A 17793-nucleotide genomic window follows, 5' to 3' on the forward strand; every position below is an offset into this window, starting at 1 on the left:
AATATATATATAACTCTATTTATGTTAAAAAATATCTATCAAATAAACTATAAAACTATAGTATTGTCTTAAAAATTACGGTAAACATTTGAATTCGTTATTTACAAATAAAATTTTCTGATTTACATTAAAAGTTTGTACATTAGTTACTATAAAACATCACAAACTCTTAGTTTAGATTTCTAAAAAAAAAAATATTTGATTTATATTTGGCCAAAAAAATAACCGGTATTCACAAAATTAAGTTGGGAATAGTCGGATTAGGTGAGTTATAATCGAATTAAACATGTTGAATTAAATAGACATAATCGAATAATTGATGCTAGGCGGGGATTAGTCATTAATCGAGGCGGGCGAGGATGGACTTAGAGATTTTGTGTGTTGTAATTGGTGCTAGGCGGGGATTTTTTAAACAGGGCTCAAACAAGGTGTATCACTTCTTACTAGTTAATAGTTTTGATTAATTACGAAAGTTCCACAAAAACTACTTTCTTAGGATATTACATGTTCTAACTCTTCATACCTTTTTTTGTAGTACAACAGAAGTCGAAATTCATATGGCACTTCTATGTGAAAAATTCGAGGTAGACTTCAGAAAAATTATTTCTAAATTCAAAGGTAAATAATAAATACTTAGATATATCTATCTATATATATATTTTTCAGCACTTCTATTTATATTAATGAAATAAGAAATACAGCAAAATGTGTCTTGTATTCATTTCTTTCAAATGGTGTATGGACAGGAGTCAAGACATGTGTGGTCGATAGAGAAATCAAAAAGTTGTAATCACATGCGATTTTGATAAGGTGAAATTATTGAAAAAACTTAAGAAAAAATGCGTAAAAGGATAAACAAAATGGAGAAGAAAAAAAAGAACAAAAATCTTTTTTTTTTTAAATGAAGAAATTGAAATGGATGGAGGTATTTATATCCATCCAAGTAGCTTAAAAAGAGATGACCAAATATATGATGTTTAGTGATGAAAATCCTAGTGCATGTTCTATTTCGTAATGAAATATAGTAAAGAAACATGGCATGAATAATGGATTATATTTATTTGATGATGCTTTGTTATTTTCTTTACCTTGATATAATATAATGGAAAAAAGTAATAGTTTGGTTTAATTTTCAATTTTTAGTATAAGCTTTATCATTTAAATGCATTCCATTAATATAATTTTACAAAATACTAATTAAAAAAAAAACTATTTTCTCGTCCTAAAACTCGATTTCATTAACTTTTACAGATTACAAACCATCTAATACCCTCCCGAATATTACATTTTTTGTTTTTTTTTATCCTAACAAATACAATATAGAACACTGAAAGAACTTAAACCCAATAGACAATATCACATATCAATCTATAAGTGTTTGGACTCTTCCCTTTTTTTTGGCTCCAATGATCCTAATACTTCTTTATCTTTCTTATGATGATAAATTGATATAAAAAAAACTTACTAGTATGATGATTAATGACATAGAAAATTAGGCATTGAGTAGAAAAAAAGGCTCATATGGTATTCAAAGTATGTTCAAAGACCCAAAAGGCCTAATCATTAGAATCTTTGTCAAATTACAAAAAGATTCTCCAAGGATTCTTTTTTTTGGGCAAAAAAAAGGATTCTAAAAAGCAAAAAAACCATAAAACTAAAAGAAAACTCTAGATCAAAAAACGCATTCTTCTGATTTCTACTTCTTTGGTCAGTTCCGGTTTCGTGATTCCGACAGAGATTTTCGTCCTAATCAGAGTGGTCGTGCCAACAAAGCAGCATAGAGACACATCGTCGAAGGATGTAAAGCCGAGTTCGTTGCTGCTTAGCCATCAATAAACACCGATCTCCGAAGCTGGTTTTCCGGTTCGGTTTAGTCTGAGCACAAGGATGATACGATTCTTCATAAGGAAGTAAGTGAAGAAGAGGATGACGTGGACAGAGATAAAGAAGAGAGCAAATACTTGGAACGAGAAAGAGGCTTGGCTGTTAAGGAATCAACTTAAAAGAGTCGTGAAGCTCTTCTTCTTGATTATGCTTATGTTGTTGAATGTTAGCGATGTGCTAAGTGAGAGAGTGATGTGCTCTCTGATGGTTAGAGCGAGAGTGATGTGCTCACGTTTCTGATCTTGTTACAGAGGTGAAGAGCTTGTGATGTGCTTGCCTTCATCTATGGTGTGTAGTCGTTTGGTTTATCAATAAAGGAGATAGAGGTTTGTTATCATTACGGAGTTAGCGATATCGTAAATCTATCATTGGTGCGGTGAAACTGAGATCGGAGCTTCAACGCGATAATGGACTCTGTGATCTCTGAAGATGATGGTTGTAAGGATGTACCTATGTTCACCGGAACAGCTCCGTCGCTGTGGATTCCAAAAGTGGAGAGGCTTTTCAATCGTGGCCGTTACGCAGATGATGCGAAGCTTGATCTTGTCTTCTTGTATTTAGACGGAGTTGCATTGACATGGTTTATGCGAGAGATGAATAAAGAGAAAATCATGGATTGGAGTGTCTTTAAGCAGAGATTGTTGGCTCGATTTGCTCCGGTAAATCATTGTTCTCCATCCAAGGTCGAATTGTTTTGTGTTCATGAACTGGTTCCAAAAGAATCATCCGTTCAAGAAGCAGCAGAATCGATTTCAGAGCTTGAAGCGGAGACAAATGAAACAAACATGGAGACTGATGGTGTTGCACAACCTAAGGTATCGAATTCAGAATTGGAACCTAGCCTTAAATTCTGCAATGAACCATTGACTGTTTTGGGAGAATCTGAAATTGTGTGGAGAAATTGGGAACATCCACAATCTGGTTTTGAATGTTTAAAGAACAAGAACAGTGCACACAAGGTGTTTGATGGATTGTTCCTTAGAAGCCACAAACTTCAGCAAAAGAAGAAACTGGGTTTATCTCCTAAGTCATGGAAATTTAAGTTCAAAAACAAGACTATGCTGAGAAAGAGGACACAAATGGATCTACTTCAAGTCATTGAATCAAGTACTATCAAGTCTCGATATCATTGTTCTAGTGCTAACATTGGATTGGTGAGGAAGAGTAGAACTCAACACCCGAGACTACATAAACAAGCTCACATGTCACGGGTTATGTGTAAGCTGAGGATGTTGCATGATCCAAGAGGCATGAAGCAGCTTCTGCATGGGGATAAGAAGCTCATGTTCTTGTGTCAAGTGGAGACAGGGGAAGCGACAACACTCACGCTCAAGGAAGCAAAAACGGATGCAGGCCCTGGGATGCAAGCTGTGTCTGAGTTGATTTTTCAAGGATTCAAGGTCTTAACAGCGTATCCAAAGGAGTATGGGAAGCTTCAGTTACAAAATAGACTAGCAATGGATATTCCAGAGTATGCAGTTAGCCTAACAAGGGTTCCTACAGTCAACACAACTTTTCAAGACCGAGATGCAACACTCATGACATGGTTTATCCATGGCGATGCACAGTTTCAAGTGTATCACAAGTGGAGAAGTAAACCACTTATAGTTGGGAGCTTGATCTGCATTCAGTTTGTTCATAAGACAAAGCCTGCAACTTCTCCAATTTCCAGAATTCATAAAGACAGTGTGGTTTTTCATATTGGAGTGGACTATGGGGCAGGACAAGCAATAGAGGCTATGGTGTCTAACTTCCAAGTAAAGCATAGATGGAGACATAAGGAACTGCAGCTACTGATACTATTGTTTCAGATTCACCACAAGCTGGGAATTGGGTACACGGTTGTTCTTGGGATGGATACGAGACAGAAAGTTCAAGTATGGGCTCATCTATGGCTAGAAAGCCAGACCCGTTTATTGATTCATCTCCAAGAAATCTTGTTACACGTTTTACTGCATCAACAACAGAAAAAGAGAAAGCTTTCTAAGACATATGACTGGGCAGCTGCGACACAACAAACTTTGCAATGTAGAGATGCCGAGGAGTACAGTGCATTTGATTTTTCTTGCAGCATTCCCAATGCATTTAGCTCAGTACAAACCAGCAACACAACAAAAGGAGAGGACACACATGATTCAAACGCTGGTAGTTTCTTTTCTTTTAGAAGCTTGAGGACAAGCTTCTCCGAAAGGGGGAAGTATTGATACGATTCTTCATAAGAAAGTAAGTGAAGAAGAGGATGACGTGGACAGAGATAAAGAAGAGAGCAAATACTTGGAACGAGAAAGAGGCTTGGCTGTTAAGGAATCAACTTAAAAGAGTCGTGAAGCTCTTCTTCTTGATTATGCTTATGTTGTTGAATGTTAGCGATGTGCTAAGTGAGAGAGTGATGTGCTCTCTGATGGTTAGAGCGAGAGTGATGTGCTCACGTTTCTGATCTTGTTACAGAGGTGAAGAGCTTGTGATGTGCTTGCCTTCATCTATGGTGTGTAGTCGTTTGGTTTATCAATAAAGGAGATAGAGGTTTGTTATCATTACGGAGTTAGCGATATCGTAAATCTATCATTGGTGCGGTGAGCGTGGATCGAACACGCGACCTTCAGATTAAGATAACAAACCTCTAACTCCTTTTCTGTCTTATGTTCGTAGAATACCGATGATAGATTTACGATATCGCTAACTCCGTAATGATAACAAACCTCTATCTCCTTTATTGATAAACCAAACGACTACACACCATAGATGAAGGCAAGCACATCACAAGCTCTTCACCTCTGTAACAAGATCAGAAACGTGAGCACATCACTCTCGCTCTAACCATCAGAGAGCACATCACTCTCTCACTTAGCACATCGCTAACATTCAACAACAATAAGCATAATCCAGAAGAAGAGCTTCACGACTCTTTTAAGTTGATTCCTTAACCGCTAAGCCTCTTTCTCGTTCCAAGTATTTGCTCTCTTCTTTATCTCTGTCCACGTCATCCTCTTTTTCACTTACTTCCTTATGAAGAATCGTATCAAAGGATTGGGCATATACGTGAGAGAGAGAGAGAGAGAGAGTAAGATCGATTCTTTTTTTCTGGAGGATGTGAATTGTGAAAAGAGAAGGAATGGGAGAATTGATGATGAGTGAGTGTCTGAGTGACGTGAAAAGTATTTATAGGAAAAGAGCGTGTGTGTGTGATGATGAAGTCGGACGCGGCTGCTACGTACGTGGTCCTACGGCTTTTGTTGTTTCTGCGAATCTCATCTTTTTTCTTCCTTACCCAACACGTTTTTTTATTAGTATAGATTCGTTGCTTATGACGTTATTGCCCTTCTAATGTTTATACAAAATATCCAATTCTTAATCATTCTATTGCATCTATATACTTATTTAAGCCACCTTTAAACAAATAACCCTATTCCGTGTAAAATATTATACAAAATACCACTGTATTTTAATACAAAATATAATAATATAATTTTAATATTAATTTGTTGTAACCTGAAAATTTGATTATCCAAAAAAATAATAATTATTAATTTATTAGATTACAAGAAATCATTAATAAAATAATTTCGAAATTATTTAATAAAATAATAATAAAATTATTTCGAAATTATGTAATAAAATAATTAAACAGATTCTATTTATTGTTTCAGAAATCTTAGGAAACAATAAAAAACTATTTAGAAAATTATAAAATTTAAATTTATTTATAAAACTAAGATTAAATATTTACATATCTAAATCATTTAATAATAAGAAATATATATTAAAATTAGGATACAACATTGTTTATATTTTTAAAATATATCTATATACTTATTTAAGCTATGTTGTTAAAAATTTAATCAGTTCTGATGTGACATATTACGAAAATGCTATTATATTTTAATTATTCTAATAACTAACAAAAGAAAAGTTTAGATTTGTTTATAAAATAATAAAACTCTATTTATTGTTTTATAAATCGAAAAACGGGTCCAATACGTAGTAGTTTCCATGCTTACCTATTAGTAGTTTAATATGAATCAAAATTCACCATATAGTACTATATTATATAACATGTAAACGAATGATACAATATAAACATAATATTAACAAATCACAAAATAAAAAAAAATTATCCACGCTACCAGCACGGATTATTATCTAGTTTCTAATTATAACACTTTCGTATTCTTGTGAGTTTTGATCTTGGATTCATATAATTCTGTTATTACTATTAGAGGTGGACACGAATAAATTGTTTAAAATTTGATTGACCATGTCAAATGTTACATATAACTGGAAACCATCAATATTTTCAAAGTAACAATTATGAACAATATCTTATCTCCACGAATCGAATGAATCATTTTATATAATAAGTAAAGAGAAGATGAGGACTACTTGATTCGAATCGAGTGGATCCAATCTTATTATACTACTCTCCATGTATTATTCAAAATGTTTTAGAATCAAGCCATGACATACTTACTTTTATCTGACTCTTCTACCTTATGAAGCGCAGACTTTGGACCATATAATATACGTATAGCAATTTGTCTAATTTTGCGTTATCGATATCATTCTCTACTTTTTTTTTCCTCCCTTAGTGCATGCATTAGAATCTTCCCATAACTTTTGGATATCACAAGCAGAGACATATTCAGTATATGTTTCTTTATAACTTAGAGGTATGGTTTCCTTATCGGCGAAGTGATAGAATCTAATAAGAAAAGAGCAAACTACTAGGAACTCCGAAAGGCCACTAGAGAGAGTTAAAAGCGTGTAGCCGTGTAATTAAAGAGATTAGAGATATTATTAACCACTAGCAAAATTCTTATTGTACTAGTAAGAGTGACCCTCTATAAACAACATACAGCCACGTCTCCTAACTTTTGTCTGAATGTAGTACTCGTTTCTTTTTCTTACCTTATCCATTCGTCCCATGAGGACTAAAAAGCGATGTCTCCATTTGATGTTCATTGTAGTATTGTAGTATTTTGTACGCTCTTCAATAAACATTGAACCAAATGCGTTCATGGTACAGAATCCATTTACCAGTTATTTGTACTTTCTGTAAAGTTCTATATGGTTCAAACTTCAAACTAAAACCATATATTAAAAATCAAATAACGTACTAAGTTGGTGAGATTGTATCTTATATCTTACACCAATGGAATCGTCATTTACAGAGTGAATTAAAAGGGGAGGGTCTTATGGTTTTGTATCGTAGTATTTGTTAAGCAGTTTCTCTGTATATTCTCCAAACGTCAGGACGCTATCAGAGAGAGATAACTCTTTCATCGATTGTAACTTCCTTTGGGAATGTTAGCTTCTGATCCCTACAAACACCACATTCACAGTTTTTTTTGTTATTGATATTTGTACAACAATAAGATTTTCCAGTGTTAAACCAATTAAAATTATCTTAAGTTCAGAATAATACCAGTCAGGTTGCATGAACAATGCAAATGTCGATCGCTCTAGACCACGAGCCTCCTCTCCTTGTAGCGCCTGAACACAAACAAGAAACTATGTATTAGTTTTAGTGTAGCGAGAGCGAGATTTGAAACTTAATACAATTGAAAGGAACCATCCATGATGAACAGATTAGTTTTGGTGTAGCGAGGTCGGAGCAGATTAGTTCGAACTAATCCAAATCAATTTATTTGTTTAAACTACCGAAATCTAGAATCAATTGGGACTTGGAAAACCAAAAACCTCTAATTAGAACGAAAAATGAAAGAAGATATGATCTCGGTTTAAACTAATGATGAAGGCAAATTAGAGAAGACATATGAATCTCGGTTTTGACTAATGACTAATCTCTCTAACCATTTGAGCCCTTAAAGTTAAATATATAAATATATTTCAAAATCACTTTAAAAACCAGTACACATCCATTGTAAAAACAGTCTTTTTGCTTTGTTACATTCATTTCAAATATATATATATATATATATATATATATTAGGATTTCACCCGCGGTACACCGCGGAACTAAATTATAAATTATTGTATTTTAAATAATAAATTTTAATTTATTTAGTTTTCTAATTCTCAATTAATTAACTTTTGTCTAATTAATTTAGAATTTTGTTTAGAATTTTATTTTCCTTCTTCTTCTTACGTTTTATAAAGTTTATAACCTAATTACATTAAATTTGTTATTAGATAGAATATAAAATTCTAGATTTGTTTTGTTCTATAGAATCAAACAGAGGTATATGCATATATGGTATGTTAGTGTATATTTTTATGTGTTTTAAATATTAAGAATGTGTTATAGTATGTGTAATATTTTGTAGTTCATATACTAAATAATTTATAAGTTAATTTTGAAAACTATGATTACAAATCTATATATAGTATAGATGTGATAAACTAATAGTTTTAGTGTTGGTTCTATAGTCCAAACCTGTCATGCTAGGCGGGTGAGGCAACATGTTCAAAGGCTTTTAATCCGCAAAAATTCATCATACGAAATCCGTGAAAGTAAAAATTAGTTTTAAATACGTAATAAAAATAAATATGTGAGCAAGCAATATTTTTTATATTTTATTATTATTCCTTGAATAAGATATCAAATTGAATGGTAAATATGTTTGTTAACTTTTAAAATCATACAGTTAGTTTTTTTGAATGATTGTTTAAATTCAGAATTTATGTAGAACAATTACACCAAAATTAATGGCATTTTCTCCTATAACAAATAACCGGATTTATGTAAAATTAATGGCATTTGCTCCTATAACAGTTAACCAAATTTATGTAAAATTAATGGCATTTGCTCTTATAACAGTTAACCGAATTTAATTTAGGTAAAACAATTAGTTTCTACAAACAATCTGAATTGTGTATGGAGAAAATATTGTTTTGTAAAATTGGAAACTTGATATTAATTAAATTAATTATAAACTTAATAATTAATGTTAAAGGGAGTAGTTCTGATTGTTTTGGAAATTTATTTAGGATAAAAATCTTTTTTTCAAAAATGGAAACTTAATATTAATTAATTAAATAAAAACAAATTAATAATTAATATTAATGGTATGCTTGTAAATAAGTATGAACTTCAGGATTCATTTCATAAATGTCTCAAAAAAATGTATATATATATTTTCGTTACAAACCGTGTCTAATATTTGATAAAATGGCTTCTGTCTCTCGCTTCTTTTTCACTGCAGACCCTTTTGCAGGCTTCTGTTCCATGTCACAAAAAGCTTGTCATAGAGTGGGTTGCAGCCAGTGACCTTGAAGACATAACTGCACAGGAGGTAAGTCTGGTTTTCGTTGCTCTCACTGAGACATTTGACATTCTCTTTTAGTGACACCTGTCATTCTTTATTTTTATTTTATTTTTTAAAAACAAATTTATATCATTTTCAATTCCAAATAATTATATTTTTTTTATCAATGTTGGTACAATTGACATATATTTTTAAATCCACTTTTATATCTTAAGTTCTTTTGTCAAACAAAATCAGATTATTTTATAATAAAATTTCATATTATATATATGATACAAAATCTAATATTCTATAACATTTTGAAACGACCGACCTTCTTTTTTTTTAATAAATAAATAATAAATAATAATATAATAGTTAACTACAACTAGTGGTCCCATACCCACTAGCCACCTAACCACATTCACAATCCAACAGCGGAACAACATACCAATAAATATCCAATAAAACAATAACCAATAACCAAATAAGTAATATCCAGCATTAATCCCAAACAGCATAAATCAAACAACCAGCAATCCTAACAATGCTCTAAGACTCAATTCTAGCAACCTAACAATGCCAGGTAACCATACAATCAAGTCCCTAGAACATCCTCCTCTTCATTGCCTTTGATTCCACGATCACACTTTGCCTTTACCTGCACCACAAACACAAATTGAGATGCATGAGTATTTGATAAACACTCAGTGAGGCAATCCTCCCATCTACTGGGCTATACACACAAGCAATAAGATCTCTACATGCCACAAACAACAATCAATAAAACAAACCAGGCAATATACATAGCATGCAACATCCATCGTAACTGAACAAGGGGTGTCGACCGACACCAGGTGGTGTCGACCGACACCAGATGGTGTCGACCGACACCATAATGGTATCGACCGACACCCTGCCCGACACTCCCGAAAACCCTAGTTTGCGTCGACCGGCACCTCCACATGGCATCGTTCGACACTCGCCAAAGTCCCGAGCCGTCCTCGCGTTGGTGTCGACCGACACCGATGCCGAGCAGCGATTTCCCTCGATCAGAAACTCCGAATCTCGCCTCCAAGCTTCTCCAATCCGCTCCTTGCACTCCCAGAAGCCAAACCCAGCCCAGACAGCAACGAAATATCATAGAGAACTCAAAGAAACAACCACATAAGCACCAAATCACATAGAATCTAGAGATCTTAGCTTAGATAAGCCATGGTCATGCACTCACCTCTTTGCAGGAAGTTTCTAACCAATAAGGACGAATCCCTCACTCCTAGCAAGCTTCTAGCACCTTCCCAGCCTCCTATCTCTCAAGAACAGCCAAGAAATCTCCCAATCTCACTCACAATCTCAAGAACACTTGTTTTCTCTCTTTTTCCTCTTCTTCAAACAAAAACGGCGACCACAACCTCTGGAACACGACCTAGGTCGTTTCCTTCCTTTTAAGACCCGGTTCAATGGTTTCCTTAAACCAAACCGAACCAAATCGATTAAAAACTCATTCTGATCGAACCGAAAAATAAGTGGTGTCGACCGACACCCCCTTGGTGTCGATCGACACCCATCCCCAAAAACCAATTTTTGGTTTGCGGATGTTACAATTCCCCCCCCCACCAATCTAGATTCGTCCTCGAATCTCGAACAACCATCAGTCAAGGACTCCCGTGCAACCGTCTCCACGGCCTACACTCCTCCGACCGATCTACAGAAGGTCACCTCTAGGCGATAGACTCACGCTCCAGGCGTCATTTGCTCTTGACTTTTTGGACTTTCCTTTACTCATAGGCCTAAACCTTGAGTTTTTATTGGCTCCTCATCAGACCTAAGTCTGCATGCCAAATGTTGGCTCCTCATCAGGCCGAAGCCCGCATGCCATAATATATAAGGAAAAGTCCAACTCGTCTCTCGGGTTGCCACCCTACAGCGCGCCCCCGGATCGTCATCCGAAGTCGATATACCAACCATACTCCCGAGCCACAAAGTCTCTGAATATGGCAGTACTAGGAGAACCTAAGTCCCCCAAGAGTCGCGAGCAAACGATTCTGAACACGTCTGAGTCCTATCCCTATCCAGGTTTCCCTCCCGTGGCTCGCGTAAAAACATCTCAATGTCCTACCAACCACATATTCCCTCACTGGAATACCTCATGACTACACAAGGATCATATACACGCCACAAGGGCCGCCACAAAGGCCAAACAAAATGTCCTAAAGAGGACCGCCACCAAGGCCAAACAAATGTCCTAAAGAGGACCGCCACCAAGGCCAAACAAATGTCCTAAAGCGGACCGCCACCAAGGCACTCTGGCTAAACAGCCCGCCACAAAGGCCATCTGTCCCGAAGGACCGTCACAAAGACCATCTGTCCCGAAGGACCGTCACAAAGACACTCTGGCTAAACAGCCCGCCACAAAGGCCATCTGTCCCGAAGGACCGTCACAAAGACACTCTGGCTAAACAGCCCGCCACAAAGGCCAAACAAATATCCTAAAAAGGACCGCCACTAAGGCCACACAAATGTCCTAAAGAGGACCGTCACAAAGACGCTCTGGCTAAAAAGCCCGTCACAAAGACCACACATTGTCTAAAAAGACCGCCGCACACGGCACACTGACTCGAAAGTCTGCCACTAAGGCCACACACAAGCCCCCTTTAAGGCTCTCCACCGCTAAAATGGACAAATTCTAACTCCCATAAAACTTTCCATATTTAGCACTTTCCATTTTTGGAAACTTCTCTTTCAGGAAACTTTCCTTCACAACCCCGCCTCACGGAAACTTTGTACCCCAACACCACCTCATCTTGTTACTGAGCCGCACAACCAACCATCCCTCCTCAGGAATCTTAACCAACACCTCCTCTCCCTCACGGAGACACTTCCGCAACATAGACACATGGAAAACCTTATGGAATGCACGCATCACCTCAGGTAACTCCAATCTATATGCCACTGGTCCAACCCGCTCAATCACTCTGAATGGACCCATATACCTCGGACTCAACTTAGTCTCTGACAATGACCTGTTCGGACCCCGCAACATGGCCATCTTGAGGTACACTCTGTCTCCTACCTGAAACTCAAGATCTCTCCTCCTCCTATCTGCATAACTCCTCTGTCTATCCTGAGCCTCCTTCATGTTCAGCTTGAGAACCCGAATCTTCTTAGAGGTCTCCTGAACAAAACTAGCACCAAACATGCTCCTCTCCCCCACATGAGTCCAGCATAATGGTGTACGACATGGCCTCCCATACAAAGCCTCATAAGGAGCCATCTTAATACTCGCCTGATAGCTGTTGTTGTAAGCAAACTCTACCAGGTTCAGGTGATCTGCCCAATGGCCACCCCAATCCAACACACACATCCTCAGCAAATCCTCCAGCGTCTGGATCGTCCTCTCTGACTGTCCATCAGTCTGGGGATGATAAGCTGTACTTATATGCACCTTAGTGCCCATCTCTGCCTGAAATGCCTTCCAGAACACTGAAGTGAACTTAGAATCCCTATCAGACACAATGCTCGCTGGCACCCCATGCAACCTGACTATCTCCCTCACATACTTCTTAGCCAAGACCGCTGCTCCATCAGTCTTCTTAATGGCCAGAAAATGTGCTGACTTAGTCAACCGGTCCACAATGACCCAAATAGCATCAAAGGTCCGTGACACTGGCAATCCTACCACAAAATCCATAGTGATCATATCCCACTTCCACTCAGGAATGGGTAAACTCTTCAGTAACCCGCCAGGAACCTGATGCTCAGCCTTCACTAGCTGACACACATCACACCTCGAAACCCAACTAGCCACATCCTTCTTCATCCCGACCCAATGATAGTACCTCTTGAGGTCACGGTACATCTTGGTCGCTCCTGAATGAATGGATAACTTGCTCGCATGAGCCTCTCTCAGAATCTCCTGTCTCAACTCCTCATCCTTGGGCACACACACACGACCGTGCACCAAGATGGTACCATTATCTGAGACCTGATACTCTGAATCCACATCCTTAGAGGCATTCACCAGCCCCAAATCCTTCTCCTGAGCCAACCGCACTCTACTCAGAATATCTGCTCTATCTACTGCTTCTAAACCCAACGGTTCCTGTGAAACAGCACATAAGCTCAAAGCACTGATCTCCCCTACAAGAGACTCCATCTCCTGCTCCTGAGCCGAAGCTACCCTCTTCCGACTCAGAGCATCTGCAACCGTGTTAGCCTTACCAGGATGATAGGCTATCTCCAAATCATAATCTGCCACAAGCTCCATCCACCGCCTCTGCCTCAAATTCAGCTCAGGCTGAGTGAATATATACTTCAGGCTCTTATGATCTGTAAACACCTGTACCTTTGCACCATAAAGATAAGATCTCCAAATCTTCAGGGCAAAAACTACAGCACCCATCTCCAAATCATGAGTAGGATAGTTGCCTTCATGCACCCGCAACTGCCGCGAAGCATAAGCAATCACCTTCCCATGCTGCATCAGAACACAACCCAACCCAACTCTAGATGCATCTGTATAAACCACATAGGGTTCTCCCTGCTCAGGCAAAGCCAACACTGGCGCAGTAGTCAACATCTCCTTCAGGCTTGCAAAGCCTTCCTCACACTCTTCTGACCAGACAAAAGGAACATCCTTCCCTGTCAACTTAGTCATGGGACGTGCTCTGCTTGCAAACCCCTGCACAAATCTCCTGTAGTACCCTGCCAATCCAAGGAAACTCCTGATCTCTGTGGCATTCTGCGGTCTAAGCCAATCTCTGATAGCCTGAATCTTCTCTGGATCTACAGAAACCCCCTCTGCAGAAACAATGTGACCCAGAAAGCCCATCTCACGCTGCCAAAAACTACACTTGCTCAACTTGGCAAACAACTTCTGCTCCCGCAGCTTCTCCATAACTGCCCTCAAATGCACTGCATGCTCCTCAGGACTCTTAGAATAGACCAGGATATCGTCGATGAAAATGATGACAGATACATCCAGAAACTCCTGAAACACACTGTTCATCAATCTCATAAACGCTGCTAGTGCGTTAGTCAATCCGAAGGGCATCACCACAAACTCATAGTGCCCATACCTAGAACTGAAAGCAGTCTTCCTCACATCTGCCTCATCTATCGGTATCTGATGATAACCCGATCCTAGGAAGAGGATACTTGTTCTTCACAGTGACCCGGTTCAAACCCCGATAATCGATACACAACCTGAAACTCCCATCCTTCTTCTTCACAAACGACTCCGGCGCTCTCCACTGTGATACACTAGAACGTATGAATCTCTTGCTCCATAAATCCTCTCGTTACTTCTTCAGCTCAACTAAACCAACACTCAAGTATGCCGACATCAACTCGCCCCCACCTGAATATCAACCCTCTTGTTCCTCCAAGAACCTCTAGTAACTTGCCAGTTAGGGAAACTTCCACAAGTTAGCTTATTCCAAAGATAGCTTTCCGCTTGGCAATTCTTCACAGCAAATCATCAATACGAACGTAATAAAACAAACAAGTACCATACGTTCGCATATTCTGATTCACCGCTTCAAATGCTTTACAGGCCGCTAACTCAAACCACTTGACTTATTCCCTCCAACAAGCTTACCAAAACCTTGAATCTAGCAACCCTGTCCATCTCCAATGAACTTCATCCAACATCGTCGTAACGATTAGTTTATCCTGCCATGAAGGCTTCTCGTGAACTTATGTATCTGGCAAACATGCCTTTCCCAGCTCAAACCTGCTGTAACTCCCCTTCCCGGGACTCCGGCACCACCGGCCTCACAATCCTGGCACAACAGCCACACATTCATAACCGCTCTGGTTCATAAAACCCTGGCCCATCGGCCAACATAATCCTAAAATCCAAGATTAAACCACCATCACTCTCGAGGTCTACATTCCGTCGTTGTGTTTATACTCACGTTCTATACATTGCTTGCTCCCACCTCTTCCACTCTTAGGTCGCAACCTTCGAGTCATACCAATCTCACTCTCAGACCAGCGTCTTCGAGTTATACCGTCTCACTCTTGGACCACAATCCTCAAGATCTCGGTATCAGAGAAACTACTCATCCCCTCAGGAGAACAACATCCCCTCTGCCACTCTTGGAGCCCTCAGCCCTCGAGCTATCGGTATTCAGGGGAATCACCATCCCCTCAGGAGCAACAATCTTTAACGACTATAAACATCTCCCGACACAACTACCTCCTGTGGTCCGAGTATAACATTGCAATGTTACACCTGTCCACTCAACTTATAATATCCAACTGGATTAACCACCAAGCAGAAAAAATATATGCTCCAACTGCATATGTCCACCTATCCGCCTCTCTAGGCCCGATACCTCTTGAGAATAATCTCATACCAGTCATCTACAACCGCTCCATCCTCTTAACATAAGGTGGAAAGTCCTCAACATCCGCAGCCCTCGACTGCACCCCACCATATGCAGCACAACTGGAGCCTACACTGGTACCCCTCTCGGTAGCCGCTCCAACAGCACGCCAACAGATCCGCCAAGCGATCATCTCGACCCTGGGCTCCACCTACTGCAACCCCACACCTGGGTTCCCAGCACCCCCGGCACGCTCACCGGCTAACCCCCTCTGGTCCCTCCTGATACGCTTGCGACCCTCTGACGTACCTCCTCGTGGAACTCTGGACCACACACTCGCTGGCCTCGGGACCCGCCCGAAAATGACCACAACCACGTCCCCGTCCACAACCAACAACTCAAACACCTTAACCACTGATCTTCCAAGAACAGAGGCTATCAAGTAGAAAACAAAACAATACCCAACTGGTGTCGACCGACACCGATGCCGAGCAGCGATTTCCCTCGATCAGAAACTTCGAATCTCGCCTCCAAACTTCTCCAATCCGCTCCTTGCACTCCCAGAAGCCAAACCCAGCCCAGACAGCAACGAAATATCATAGAGAACTCAAAGAAACAACCACATAAGCACCAAATCACATAGAATCTAGAGATCTTAGCTTAGATAAGCCATGGTCATGCACTCACCTCTTTGCAGGAAGTTTCTGACCAATAAGGACGAATCCCTCACTCCTAGCAAGCTTCTAGCACCTTCCCAGCCTCCAATCTCTCAAGAACAGCCAAGAAATCTCCCAATCTCACTCACAATCTCAAGAACACTTGTTTTCTCTCTTTTTCCTCTTTTTCAAACAAAAACGGCGACCACAACCTCTGGAACACGACCTAGGTCGTTTCCTTCCTTTTAAGACCCGGTTCAATGGTTTCCTTAAACCAAACCGAACCAAATCGATTAAAAACTCATTCTGATCGAACCGAAAAATAAGTGGTGTCGACCGACACCCCCTTGGTGTCGATCGACACCCATCCCCAAAAACCAATTTTTGGTTTGCGGATGTTACACATTTACTAATAAATAAATAATATTTGATAGATCTACTTTAAACAATTTTCCTACAATTTATTTAATTTGTTTTTCATCCTTTAAAGTGAACAAACACACACAATTTTATAATAATAATAAAATATCATAATAAAAACCATATCTTGGATGAAAAATGAAATAGTTTAAATACATAATAATGATTATGCCTTTATGTAATTTTATAAATCTTAATACACGTTTTAAAACCATATATTTTCTTTCATTAATTGAGTAGGCTATAAAGTTAGTCAGTTCCACTAAAATCACATTAAATTATGATAAATTACATAATTTTTTATTAAATAAAAACGAATTAAACATAAATAAATTTTTCAAATAGTAAAAATAATACTATGACTTTGTATTAGTAATAATGTTATTATTCAAATTTTAACCCAAAAATTATCAATTCTAAAATTTAGAATGGGTTAATGAGTTTTAGAATGGAAGTAAGATTTTAATGCATGGTGGAATAAAAAATAATAATTTATGTAATTGTATTTATAAAATTCTAAACATAAAAAAAATTGAACAAACCTTGCACCGAGTCCCATACGTACTCGTCTTTGTAGAGACATGCATCAAAAAAGAACAGCCCTTCTTCCCTCGGAAGAGGCCCAGGACGCTCACCGTCGTTTCCTGATAACAGAAGAGGATGGCGAAGGTGGAATCTATATATACTGAGGACTTCGCCGGCCGTCAGAAATCGTCGGGTCGATCGCTGGATGACGTGCCTCACCGCGATTTCTCGGCAATCTTGGAGATTCGCTATTGTTACCAAATCCTAATTGCTTGCGTGATAACTTTTTCTTATTTTACAAAAAAAACCTCAGCTTTTTTTTTGCTTTAGTGATTCTCTCCTATAAACTTTTTTTAACCAGCAAATGTTGTATTTATAATATGGATGAAACAGCGAATTGTTTTGACAAAGATTGTATTAACCGACCTTTATTTATTTTTTTTTTTGTTGCTCGACCTTATTTATTATTATTATTATTTTTTTTTAATATGTTGTAACTACCGACTTTTTCAAGTATCTTAAGTTTGAAATTTGTTGATAATATAATACAAATCATCAAATTTGTTTTTTTTTTTTTTTGTCTAATATGTTATAATAACCTACTTTTTCACTAGCCAGTATATTTTTAAGTTTGTAATTTGTTGACAATATAATACAAATCATCAATTTTTTTTAAAAAAAATTTTCCGTTTTTAAAGTTTATACGATCATCAAAACCACACTACACACCAAGTGGTCGTCGACCTTATTAACTAACGCGTCGACCATACG

The 17793-nt window shown here is 38.1% G+C and overlaps 2 protein-coding genes across 2 annotated transcripts; one reads left to right on the forward strand and one right to left on the reverse strand.

Annotated features, from left to right (window-relative positions):
- Window positions 1-1499: 1499 nt before the first annotated feature.
- Window positions 1500-1986, reverse strand: LOC104745518 (small polypeptide DEVIL 10; the record flags this gene model as incomplete). Its single annotated transcript, XM_019236670.2, has 1 exon — window positions 1500-1986. A coding segment is annotated over one exon (240 nt), but the record flags the coding sequence as incomplete, so codon positions are not given.
- On the forward strand, window positions 1978-4418 carry LOC109129067 (uncharacterized). The gene has a single exon (XM_019236651.2). The coding sequence runs from the start codon at window positions 2292-2294 to the stop codon at window positions 4086-4088; it is 1797 nt and encodes a 598-aa protein (XP_019092196.2). The 5' UTR covers window positions 1978-2291; the 3' UTR covers window positions 4089-4418.
- The last annotated feature ends 13375 nt before the right edge of the window (window positions 4419-17793 follow it).

Source organism: Camelina sativa, chromosome 15 (assembly GCF_030686135.1).
Source record: "Camelina sativa cultivar CO46 ecotype springtype chromosome 15, ASM3068613v1".
NCBI classification, from domain to species: Eukaryota; Viridiplantae; Streptophyta; class Magnoliopsida; order Brassicales; family Brassicaceae; genus Camelina; species Camelina sativa.